At 45.0% G+C, this 13,353-nt stretch overlaps 1 protein-coding gene across 1 annotated transcript in view; it reads right to left on the reverse strand.

Moving 5' to 3' along the window:
- Window positions 1–7,592, reverse strand: part of GLCCI1 (glucocorticoid induced 1) — an 83,081-nt gene extending 75,489 nt beyond the window's left edge. Inside the window, exon 1 of the mRNA XM_065398216.1 lies at window positions 7,076–7,592. Coding sequence (XP_065254288.1) covers window positions 7,076–7,592 — 517 coding nt within the window. The remainder of the gene's footprint in view (window positions 1–7,075) is intronic.
- Between the last annotated feature and the right edge of the window lie 5,761 nt (window positions 7,593–13,353).

Below are 13,353 nucleotides of genomic sequence, written 5' to 3' on the forward strand. Positions count from 1 at the left end.
CGGGTCCTGGTGAACAGTCCGGGAGGCTCTGCATTTTAATTTAATTTTAAATTAATCTTCTTAAACATTTTAAAAACCTTATTTACTTTACATACAACAATAGTTTATTTATATATTACAGACTTACAGAAAGAGACCTTCTAAAAACGTTAAAATGTATTACTGGCACGCGAAACCTTAAATTAGAGTGAATAAATGAAGACTCGACATACCACTTCTGAAAGGTTGCCGATCCCTGATCTAACCAATGGGACTTAGTGCTCAGTCTAGAAGATACTATCAGAGATGCTTAGGTTTTGCAGTTCTCAAACTGTGGATTTGTGTCTCCAGAGGTAACATGCTTGTTAACAGCAAAAATGTTTTTAAATAAATAAATAAATAACTAAATAGAGGTGAGACATAACAGACCTCAACTCTATTGTCCCTCTGCAAATTTGTGCACACAGAGTCAACCCCTTACCTCTCTCTAAAAGTGCAAAGTTTCAAAAAGTTCAATGAATAGAAGATTGTTGGGGGCGGAATAGATCTGGACAAGGAGAAGAAGTCTGGAGATAAATGTGAGAAGTGAGGGACATATGCTTTTTTGTTAAAATATTGAATGTCTGCTGTTGAAGAAAAAAATCCAGAATATTTAATGTTGTTGTTTTAGTTAAATAAAACAATGTAAATGTCTGTCTCGTGATGTTCTCCTCTTAATACAGCATGGCAAGAAAATCCTCCAAATATTAATGATTAACCTGTTGAATTGGAGATAGTTCACCTCCCAATGACTTCATAAATATCTGCTTCAATTACTGTTGGTAAATGAAATAACCAAACAATCATTCATTTTCTGATATAGCTGTAAAACTAATCTGGAAAGTTTTCAAAATAAGTCACTGTTTAAAAATGTATAGTGTGTACCTTCTAAAAATGAAACCTACATCTATCTCTGAGTTGTGAAGAATATGTATTAAAGGTTATAACAGCCAACAAGAATGCACTTTTATGTAGAAAACCACGATTAAATCGAGTCTTCCTGATTAGTGATTTAAATCATGATTTAAATCACTAAATCCACCCTGTTGAACATATTCAGAGATTCTAAAGCCAGAAGGGACCATTGTGATCATCTTAACCTCCAGTATAAAACAGGCTATAGAATTTCCCCAAAATAATTCCTAGAGCATATATTTTAGAAAATAAATACAATCTAATCTGAGGTATACCTTGACTGCTTGCTTGCACTTCTAATGTTTGCTTAATGTCGCAAACATTATATGCATATGCTTTGCAACATGACAGATGCAGTGTTAAGGCTGGCTTTTCCAAGTCTAAGTAAAATGAAACTGTTGCTTAGAAAACTGATTGCCATCAACTACTGATGGCAACAACCCCTATCAAACCACTCAAACTTCAGTAGCAGAAGGCAGTATAATGTTTACTTCCTAGTTTCCTAATGCATTACTAAGTTTAGTGGGTTGCTGAACTTTGCTATACTGTTAATATACCAATGCATATTTTGAACATGTTGACTTCTTCATATAATTCTACTTTATACATTCTTTCCATCTTTTCTTTTGCAGTTTAAATGTGCAGCTTTTGTCTGTGTGGAATACAGCAAAGGGCAAGAATGGAAACCAGAAACTTCAGAATCCTAATTCCAGTTTTGCTACTGACTTGTTCTGTGGATGTTGACAAGTCAACTTATATTTCAGTTTCCCCATATGTATAATAATACTTGCTTACTTCATGGGGGTGAAGATTAAAGTTAATATAGTGACTTGAAAATATAAATCACTGTGTAAGTACTACCAAAAGTGGTGTTCTTTTATAGTGGTATCCTCACTGAACAAAAATACTATTTCCTTTACATCTTTGTGAGCTGCTGCAATACCCTGCAACTTCAGACAGAAGAAATACCTAAATCTTTCCATTTTTCTATGCCATGGTATCTGAAAAAAGCCTTTTAGGAACCTGTTTAATAGCACAAACAAGCTGATTAACACAGTACACCTAATAAACATCCTTATCAAAGGAGACGATTACCAGACCCTTGATCTATCTAAACAGCCTTTCACCTCATGGAATCTGTTTCAAATTTAGTCACTCATGTTATGGATTATACTCCAACTAAAGCAATTTTTAAGGGCGAGGGTAGGGTAAAAGAGGAGGGAGAGATCATTGTTGTGGGCAAACAAAATAGAGAATGCTGCAATTGTGCATGCACATTGGGTAACTCAGAGTAGGAAGTTTCATAAAAAATTATTTCCTTATATTTAATTTGTTAGAGATAAAGGAGAGGTCTTGATTTTTGGTACAACAGGACCCTTGGTATAAACTCCCATTGTGTCAAACTGTTGGATGCCTTTAATCTAGGAGACATGCAAATAGTTTAATCTTTTGAAGATTTAATTTTATTTTTATTTTTTAAATACCAAAGCTTCATATGTGCATAGGCAAAACAGTACTCTTCTGGAGTAGTAAATGATAAACACACTTATTCCTCTGGAGCACCTGGCTATTACTTTCTCTTATTAGTGTTGGCAAACCTCCAGGAGTTGTTTATAAAAATATTTAAAGTGCTTAATTCCCTAAACAGCTAAATCAATTAAAATATTTTTTTGAAAGTTGTCCCTGCAGCTAACTCTGACTTTGGAAATTTCAGGGGGGAAAAAAAAAAGATTTACATTTCAAACCACATAAGTGAACGATATTTCTGTTTCTGATAATTATAACAACTCTAGTAGGTACCACTGTAATTAACATACTCAAATTAGGGCATTTCTTCTGAATGCAAAATGTTCAATCTGAAAACAGACAAAAATTCTACAAAACGAGTTTATATTTGAACTGCAGCTATAACATTATGACCTCAGGGGAAGTGAGATTCTATAAATTCAGTAAGTTTTTACATTTAATATGAACTACTGTCTTTGCTTCCCCGCAAAAAGGATCTAAACTTATTCAACTAGAGGGAATTCTGGTAGCTGCCCCCAGCCCTCCACACACACACACCCCCTCCAGAACACACAGACTGCAACATTTATTTTGTTCACTCAACTGACATCTTACTGCAATAGTATTCAAGCCATCATTTCTACTGAACTGTCTTCTGTTGCTAGTCATGTTGCCTTATATATCAATTTCTGCATTAAATAGGTTGAGGCATACATTCCTCACCTCACAAAACTGGGTTATTCTTACATTCAACAAGCCATAGGGCTTTATACCTATTTTCTAAAACACTTGTTTGAGCTATAAAAAACATGCACCTTAACGACATAGTATTTTCCTTTTCTCACCTTAAGTTTAACTAGCACATTTCCAAGATTATTCTAGTGTACCAAAAAAACAAAAACAAAAAAAAAGTACATTTATTCAATGTTTTGGGGTGGGGTGGGGTTTTTTGGGGGGGAGGGGGTAATTTGATGGAGGTATACAAAACTCAAAAGTTCTCAGCCATGCAATTTCAATATTGATCATGTAGAAATGCTGGTAGCATTTTTAAAAACACAGTTTTCCTACCAAAGTTATTTTTATGGCATGTTAAATCTTAAATCTAAACATAAAAAAAAGCTATCTTGTTTTAGAAATATAAATAGCATTTTGAACATCCGAGAAAGGAGGGTGGGTGGAGAAGAGGATGACGGGAGGAAGAAATGGAGCATGCCATTTTCATTCATACAGTAGTGATGTCAGTGTCTGCAGCAGCAGCAGTTGCCTTGACCCCTAAAAGGCTCAAACCCAAAGTAGTTTTACAGAATATGGTTTATAAAAAAAAAAAAAATAGTAAATCTCAGGAAACCCACTCATAATACTGGAGTATTTCACACAAGATGGTTTAGAGGGGGATCAAATTCAAGGCATCTATACTGAAAGGAACTGAGAAAAACACCAGGTGTTTTAGGTAGAGAAAAACATCTTTTCTGTCAAAAGCATAGCCAGTCTCCCACACCAGCATGCTCCTGAAACAATGCAAGTCAGTCTGCACAGCCAGAACCAAAACGGTCTCTGCATTGCAAAAAATAGGATTATGCCAACAGTGGGAACTTTCAGTTTACATCAAAAGGGGAAATGCTTTAAGAGTATGACACAAAATGTAATAGTTTCATTAAGACTTATGTCATACTCAGGCATGATTAAGAGGCTAACAATAGCCAAAGGAGTAAACTGTGCAACCATCTGTAGTAAGATGGTCCATGTTTGATGACAAGAAGTGTTTCAAGCCCTCCACTATGACTCTAGTAGTATTCCAACACCATTCTATAGTCTCTGTACAGACACTACCATACAAGCTACAACTGATTTTTACTTCATGTACATTATGTACTAAAGATCCAGAACAGAGTAGATCAAAGAAATGAGGAGGCAAACTCATGCCATGTGGTACCTCCTCCACGCTCCAAATTTTGTAAATATGTTTTTTTTTTGTTTTACCTTTTAATTCGCAAAACTATAAAAACAGTTTTATCACCCTAGTCTTCTAGAAAATGGTGCCTGTATTTCTGTAAAATAAAACTATTAACGTGTGCAATAGTGGTCATTATTAGGGCGATCACGTTGTTTTCATTCATTCATTCATGATTTGCTGTAGGATGTCAAGTTTCTGCAACAGCAGCTGGCTCGACCTGAAGGAGGGGGGACAAATTCCTTGGGGTGCATACAGATTATGGACAGATCTCAATGGACCACTTATAATTTTATATAGTACACACACAAAACAGTATCAAATTTTATCTGCTGCTAACATAGTTTACCATAAGGCAGGCTCAAGCAAGTTTAATGATGGAGAAGTCATTCAGTACTAATTTATAAGTCTGAACTATTAAGACAAAGACAACAACTTACAGTTCCAAACACGTATGTCACTTTGTAAAATTAAAATTTTACTCAACCAAAAATGTGTTTATTAAAAAACCCCCACATGAATACACTAATGAAATACTGAACAGCTCTGCAGTACTTCTCTCCAACCACAGGTAATTACCCACATCCCACTCTCCATTTGAAGTGCAGACCCTCACTCACTGCAACATTACAATGTTTATCACTAAGTTAGACCTGGGAACCGATTTATAATAATATTTGTCATCAGCTTTAATGTTCACACTTAATTATATGCATCAAGTCTGTTTTGTTTTGGCTGACCTCCTATTTGATTTCCCAGAATTCAGAGTAACATTGTACACTTGTATGTCTCTAAAGGGAAAAAAAGGAAGCTCAATAAGAAAAAAAATATACAAATTCCTAGAGTTAAGGGAACAAATGAACCTCAGTCTTTTAAATACAACTTGACTGAAGCAAAATTCCCAAGGACTGTTTCCATTTGAAAGCACGCAAAACCCTGTAACCCTACAAATCTCTTTCCAAATAAAGATCATAGATCTATTGCATAATGTTGGCATAAATACTAAGATGTGATGGAAAGCATTTAGTCTTCGCTATAAGGGTAAATACTGTATACAGTATACCAACTCCATACATTAATATTATTAGTCATATGTTTATATACTTACATACTGAGTTGCCTGTATCCTAGGACTATTTGAATAGCCAGATCGGCTCAAGTCACAAACATTACAATAGACTTCAAGAATTCACCACAAACCCAATAGAGATATTGGGGGGGGGGGGGGGCGCGGAGATAAGGGAACTGATTCCACTCTACAAAACATGTTGACAACCAAAACACATTTATGTTCAGTTGTGTGGCAAATTATAAAGATTGAGAGACTTAGGGAGAGGTACAGGGGGTGTTGAGCCATATAAAATGTTCCCATGAAGAGGTGATGTGTGATACCTGATAACTGCAGCAGGGTAACATACAAAGTGCATTCAGTCTGATTCATTCAACTGCTGAAGTGATGGGGGAGGAGGGGAGACGGGACTAAGATGGCCACAGTCACTTTAACACCTTTAATAATTCAACAGACAACATGAAGCAGGTTATGTTAGAGCTGTTGATAATGAGTCTGTACTTATTTTAAAGCTTTTTAGGCTGTATTTTAGGTTGCGGTTTTTAAGGTTTCTATCATTTTTCTAATTTCTTTCTTTGAGGCATTTTATGATTTTTTAGGTCTGGCGGTTTGTTTTTAGCATTTCTTTAGACTATATTATCAGAATTTTGTGTTTTGTTTTGATGTGCACGGGAGAATTTTAAAATTCACATTTTAACGTTAAAATTAAAAATGGGGGGGGGGAGAAGGGTTTAAGGGGTTGGGTTTGTTTTAAAATACCATGGAGAGGGAAGGGGTTACTTTAGAGCTTATATCTGTGCCATCTCAATTCATGTGTGTGTACATATATAGGGGTGGTAGTGGGATATCCTAGGGCTTTTCTTTATATCCAGGCATATACAGCAAGATGCATTTATAGGGTGTTTTATACCCATGTGCACTGAGGTACGATATTTTAGAGCACCTATCTATATCTCATCAAGTGTGTGTATATCAAAGCTTGTGTTTAAACCTCTTTGCATGGAGGGCAGCGGGGGTCATACTTTAGATGTTGTATTTGTACCGCCTCTTGTATGCGAGAGTGATCCTTTCAGGCCTTGTTTGCACCTCCTTGTGTGTGCATGTAAAGGGGTGTATTTTACAGGCCTGTCCTCATCACTCTATTTGGGAGCGCAGAGAGGTATTTCAGCCGTAAACCCCAATCTCTCTCTGCAAAGGGTGCTTTAAAGCTTGATTTCTCACTCTCCCTTGAAAAGGGAGATGACATTTCAGGGCTCATCCCTGCAGTTGCTCCCTTTTGAAGGGAGAGGAAATAGAATTTTTTTGAGGTCAGATCTCAGCCCCAATCTCTCTTTGGGAAGTGGGGAGAAGGGGTATTTCGGGGCTCACTCCCCATCTCTCTGGGGAAACTCATGATGGGGGTATTTTCAGGTTTGGGACGAGTCTCCTCGGGGATTATTTCATGGCTCGTCTCTTTGCAGTAGATCAGAGAGAGTGATTCAAACCCCCCCCCCCCCCCGTCCCTCTCTCGGGCGGGGGGTATTTCGGGGCTCACACGCCCTCCTCTGGAGGAGAAGGCGCAGGAGATGGTGTTTCGGCCTCGGCCCCCTGGTCTCTCTCCGCCCCGGGTGCTTTACCTCTGTACACCGGGGAGCTGGGGCTCCGTCTCTCAGGTGAGCTGCTCCTCCTGCTGCCACCGCTCTCCGGCGAGCGCCGCTGCCTGCCCTTCACCCTCCCCGGGTCCGCCACGCCGCCTCCCGGGGGGGCAGGCGCTGCCAGCGGCGGCGTCGGGCTGGGTGGGCTGCTGCCGCGGCCCCCTCCGCCGCCCGCCGGCCCGGTGTTGCTCCCCACCGAGGCGGAAGGGGAGCGGGTCGGGCTGTGCTGGCTGCCCCGCAGGAGCTGGTAGGGCACGGTCGCTCGGATGGGCTGCAGCAGCCGGCTGGTCCCGGCGCTGCTGGCGGCGCCTCCCCCCGCACCGTTGCCGGCGGCGCCGCTGGCCGCGGTGGGTGACCCGGCGGCGCCGCGCCTCATCCTCTGCGGCGGGTGGTGCCCGGGCGGGGTCTGCGAGGAGCTGGACGAGGAGGACATGGCGGGCAGGGGGGTCGCAAGTCCCGGCAGGGGCTCCGTGCGCTGCCCCCGGCCGGCTCCCCACATGCACTCGCCGCCGGGTGGCGGGGACGGGACAAGCGCTTCACGGCCCGACCGACTCTCCGCGCCGCCCGGCTCCCCCCAGCGCTTCCTATCGGCGACGGCGGCTGCTCCCGCGCCAGGCTCTGGCCATCGCCGCCCGTCGGGCGCGCTGCGGAGCCCTGCAGCCGTTCACATCGTATAGCGCTGCCCCTCGCGGCGAAGGGGGGAGGGGTCCGCAGCCAGCCCCGTGCGCCTACCCTCGCGAGCCGCAGCAACCGCCACCCGCTCTCTTCGCCGCCCTGCCTACCCCCGAATGGCAACTCGTAGCCTCAGCCGCCCGGCAGCGACGGGCAAGGGCGGCAAGCAGCGCGCCCATTGGGTACTCTGCCTCCGTTAGCCCTACTCTGATTGGCTACGGCACACGAAGGGCAGCACTGTCCACCAATCAGAGGTCTCTTTTTAATGGAGGGGGTAGGGAGAGCAGCTCTGGGCGGTGGGGAGGTGGCAGCTGTGTTCTGGGCGGCTTAAGTTGCCCGGTGGTGGGGTGGGCTAGCGAGGAGGTGGCGGCTGGGTTACGAGGGGAGCAGGCTGCCTCAGGCCCGGGGCGCGTGCAGAGCTGGGGCTGGCCGTTACCCCTCCTGTGTGACTAGGCCACCCCATCGCGCCTCCGGGCAGGCCCGTCCTTTGGCTCCGTGTCTTTGTTACCTCTGCGGCCACAGCGCGCAGGGCGAGCTGGTGAGGGCGCTGAACGGGCACATGCGAGCGCAGGGCTGCTTGAGGGCCGGTGCCGCAGCTACTCAGGGAGAGTAGCCCTGACTTGTCCCGGGGTGCCGGCCGGGCCGCCTGGGGGGCTGTATAGTACTCAGTGTACATGGCGTAGTATTTTGTCAAATGAGCAGGCTCCCCTCAGCATTACACGTGAAGCCGTTATGCGCCCCTGCCTGAGCCAGTGAGAAATGTGTGGCTCGTTCCTTTCCATTAAGATTGGTTCTATAGGCCCTCTTTTCTGTACCCGCTCAGGCCTCTCCTCTAGCTGCGCCCCAGTTTTCTCCTTTTAAATTTGCACTTGAACAGAAACTCATTTGAAAGGTGGGTCTGGATTTTTTTTCTTCTCTTTTTGCCTGGGGCTACTTCTGCCTCCCCATTTATCCTACTTTACATCCCCCCCCACCCCCCCAACTACAGCCCTGTGTTACAGCCGCCCTCTGGCACAGAACTCCATTGAGAGGCTGTGGTGGATTCTCCACCACTTGCAATTTTTAAATGAAGACTGGCTGTTTTACTAAAATATATGCTGTAGTGTAAACAGGAATTAATTCAGGGAAGTTCTCTGGCCTGTATTTTGCAGGAGGTCAGAGCAGTGCTCCCTTCTGGCTTCATAATATATGAATCTATGATCCTAAAGTGTGTCCATACCACTCCTTAGCTACCTAAAAGGGATGCTACTTGAGTCACATTAGTCTTAGCCAAATAGTGGTCATGGAGAGCCTCCACTATAATCTAGGGGTGTAATTGCCCTGCTCCTGTAGAACTAGTCATGCTTGCTCTCATCCATCCAGCACAAGTATACATAGCAGCATCGCTGCAATAGCACCAGTTTCAGGTGGGTTTATCCTCAGCCCAGCTCAGCTGTGCCTCCACTGCTGCTATCAGTGCTATGCAGCTACACTGCTATTTATACTCACACTGGCTAGATGAGAGCTAGCAGGAGTATGGACGTAGGCTTAGTGCTTATCTATACATACAGTGCTTCAACAGCACAATTGCACCAATTCAGCTGCATCACTGTATTATTGGTGAAGAGGGGAAGGATAGCTCAGTGGTTTGAGCGTTGGCCTGTTAAACCCAGGGTTGTGAGTTCAATCCTTGAGGGGGCCACTTAGGGATCTGGGGTAAAAATCAGTACTTGGTCCTGCTAGTGAAGGCAGGGTGTTGGACTCGATAACCCTTCAGAGTTCCTTCCAGCTCAATGAGATATAGGTATATCTCAGGGGTAGGCAACCTTTCAGAAGTGGTGTGCCGAGTCTTCATTTAGTCACTTTAATTTAAGGTTTCGCGTGCGGGTAATACATGTTAACGTTTTTTAGAAGGTGTGTCTCTCTAAGTCTATATTATATAACTAAACTATTGTTGTATGTAAAGTAAACAAGGTTTTCAAAATGTTTAAGAAGCTTCATTTAAAATTAAATTAAAATGCTGATCTTACGCCGCCAGCCTGCTCAGCCCGCTTCCAGCCTGGGGTTCTGTTCACCTAGCCCTGCAGCGGGCTGAGCAGGGCCTGTGCCGGGACGCCATCTGGCAAGGGGCCGGCAGCTGGGACCCCAGACCTGGGGGGGGTTCAGGGGTCAGGGCAGAGGGTGCAGGGCAGAAGGCTGGGTGTGGGGGGGGATTCAGGGGTCAGGGCAGAAGGCTGGCGGGTGTGGGGGTGCAGGGCAGAAGGCTGGATGTGTGGGGGGTTCAGGGATAAGAGCAGAGGGCTAGGGGGGTGTGGGGGTACAGGGCAGAAGGCTGGGTGTGTGGGGGGTTTAGGGCAGAAGGCTGGGCTGTGTGTGGAGGTGCAGGGCAGAAGGCTGGGTGTGGGGGGCAACTCAAGGTCAGGGCAGAAGGCTGGGGTGTGTAGGGGGTGCAGGGCAGAAGGCTGAGTGTGGGGGGGTTCAGGGCTGAGGGGTGTGTGGAGGTGCAGGGCAGAAGGCTGGGTGTGCGGGGGGTTCAGGGCAGAGGGCTGGTGTGTCTGTGGAGGTGCAGGGCAGAGGGCTGGGTGTTGGGGCGACTCGAGGTCAGGGCAGAGGGCTGGGGTGTGTGTGGAGGTGCAGGGCAGAAGGCTGGGTGTTGGGGGCGACTCGAGGTCAGGGCAGAGGGCTGGGGGTGTGTGGAGGTGCAGGGCAGAAAGCTGGGTGTTGGGGGCGACTCGAGGGCAGGGCAGAGGGCTGGGGGCAGTGTGGGGGGTGCTCGGCTCGTGGGGGTGCTCCCAGCCCCCTGCCCTGAGCGGCTCAGGGCAGGGGGCTGGAAGGGATATGCCCTGTTCCACCCCCTTCCCCCAGGCTCCATCCCTACCTCTCTCTGCCTGCTCTACGGAGCAGCGAGCACGCTGCCGCTCGGCTCTGCTCCGGCTCCCAGTCCCCCTCGCAAGGGCCGTCGCCGGCAGGGAGCGGGAGGAGGAGGGGCAGAGGGGCCGGAATGCACCAAGCTGTGGGAAGAAGCGGGGGAGGAGGGAAGCTTGGCTGCCGCAGGACCAAGCTTCTGCCTCCTGCCCCCACAGGGGAGAGCGGTGGTCGGGGGGGCTGAGTGGGGCGGGGGGCCGGGACACCCCCCCCCCCGCTCTCCCCTGCCGGGGCAGGAGGCAGAAGCTTGGTCCTGGGGCAGCCAAGCTTCCCCCCTCCCCCGCTTCTTCCCCCAGCGTGGCGCTTTCCGGCCCCTCCGCCCCTCCGCCCCTCCTCCTCCTCTCACCGGGCAGGCAGCGTGCCACTCAAAATTGGCTCACGTGCCGTAGGTTGCCGACCCCTCGTATATCTCCATAAGATGCACCCCTTGGTGTAAGTACTTCACTTCCCCAAGAGGCGATTGCTATGTCAACAGGAATGCTTATCAACATAGTGTGGTTTACACCAGGGGTTAGGTTAGTAATAGTGCATCACTTGGGTGTGGATATTCCACACCCTGAGCACCATAGTTATACCAAATACATCTGTAGTGTAGAGCAAACCTTAGTCAATGAACATGCTGTCTTCACTTCATATGTGGCTGGACTAATGTGTATGCTTTAAGCCTGAGAGTGCTCTGTTGTCAAAGAGGCATTGTGGTATGAAAAAAACTTTTCATATATTACTATTTTAAAGAGTGTTTTACCTCTTGTTGATCTAGTAGTTATGTATTTTTAACAAGCATATTCCATTTTGAGAAATTCAATATATATAACAGGTTAAGGACTAGAAGACAAAGCCCTAATACTGAGAAAAAATTATGGAAGACAATGATTATTTCCAGTCAGGTAATACATTAGTTTGTGGAACAAATATTTATTTGTAAATGTGGTTTGTTGGTGTGATAGCAATAAAACTTACTTTAATAACCAGCCTTAATACTAATTTTTATACAATAAAAGTGCACTTACATAACATTAAGGTACAAACCAGGAAAAACAAAGGAATGTACAGTTAACTCAAAAATGTAATACTGAGATGGCACCACATGGTGACTAACACATATGCTATTTTTCTGCTTTAACTGTGTGTTTCCTTGCTTTTGTGCGTTTACATCACAACCTTAATTGCATTTAAAACTAGATTTTAGTATGTGAATTTCCTTTTCTTACATTTAAAAACTAAATAGAATGAAAATGTTAGGCATCATTAAAAGAGACAAGGGAGGGGAACTTTAAGTAAGTTTTAGTGTCTCCCAAGGGGAGAGGTGGGAACCTTGTTGCTTGAGTCATTTAATACCAATTGAACAAAGCACTGGAGAATAAACTGTAGGGCACAATTCTTCATTGACTGAGGGAAGACTAACTGGATGAATAGGTTTTTTCCATTTCTAACTTCTGTGATCGTGTAGAATGTGGATGGCACTATATGTTACAGATCATTTTTAATTGGCATGCAATATAGTAAAGAAATGATAGCAAAGGTAGCCTCTGTATTGTAAAGTAAAACTTCAAGTGCCAGGAGACAATATTTATCAGCAAACAAGGGAAAGACCTGATAACGGTTAGTTACCAGCAACTAAGTTGTTTGATTGTATTGCCTTTGCATATGTACACATATGAGATAGATACCTCTAGTATTTCCGAGCTTGAGGATCTTTCTAGAAAGTTGTGTCCACTGGGACTGCATAAGAGCCCTCCAAGCACTCTGAGCCAAGGCTATAAAAAAGCAGTACAGATCCAACTACCTCAATTCCTTCTATTAAATCTTAGGCCTGGTCTACACTAACCCCCAAATTCGAACTAAGGTACGCAACTTCAGCTACGTGAATAACGTAGCTGAAGTCGACATACCTTAGTTCGAACTTACCGCGTTTCAGACGCGGTCCACACGCGGCAGGCAGGCTCCCCGTCGACTCCGCGGTACTCCTCTCGCCGAGCTGGAGTACCGCAGTCGACGGCGAGCGCTTCCGGGATCGATATATCGCGTCCAGACCAGACGCGATAAATCGAACCCGGAAGTTCGATTGCCAGCTGTCGAACTACCGCGGTAGTGTAGACCTGGCCTTAGGTTACTAGAAATAGTTTTCTAGGGAAGTGTGAATCCTAGTGCAGGGATAGTACACTTGAAGAACTAATTTTCTGACCAGCAGTGGAATCAATGAGATTGATATAAAGGCATAAATATGATCTTTATATCAGTGTAATAGGAACATGTCTGTGATAAAGTACTGCCACATCATCCACAGGTGGAGTGTTATTCATTGCCAATCAATGTAGTAATGGTCTCATCTGTAGTTAAGCATAAGGTGTCACATGGAGGAGACCGTGAGATCTATTAATCTTAAGAGTAAACCTGATGACGCAGGTTTTTGGCTCTCCCTCAGGAAGGAGTATTGTTTAGGAAATATCCACAAGTCATTTCTTTGAAAAGAAAGACTTAGCTTTTAGGGTCCAGGATTGTTCCAATTAAATATATTTTCTGGATATTTTCCCCAGATTATCCATAGTATTAGGGTCAGAAGGGGTACATGGTACTATCAGAAATTCCTCCATGGCTTGTCATGTGCAAGCTTGAACTAGCCAGTCAGCCAGATATGTGCACATGTGGTTTCCTTGAGGTCTGAGATATGAAGTGAAAATATT

The sequence above is a fragment of the Emys orbicularis genome, chromosome 2, assembly GCF_028017835.1.
Source record: "Emys orbicularis isolate rEmyOrb1 chromosome 2, rEmyOrb1.hap1, whole genome shotgun sequence".
NCBI lineage: Eukaryota > Metazoa > Chordata > Testudines > Emydidae > Emys > Emys orbicularis.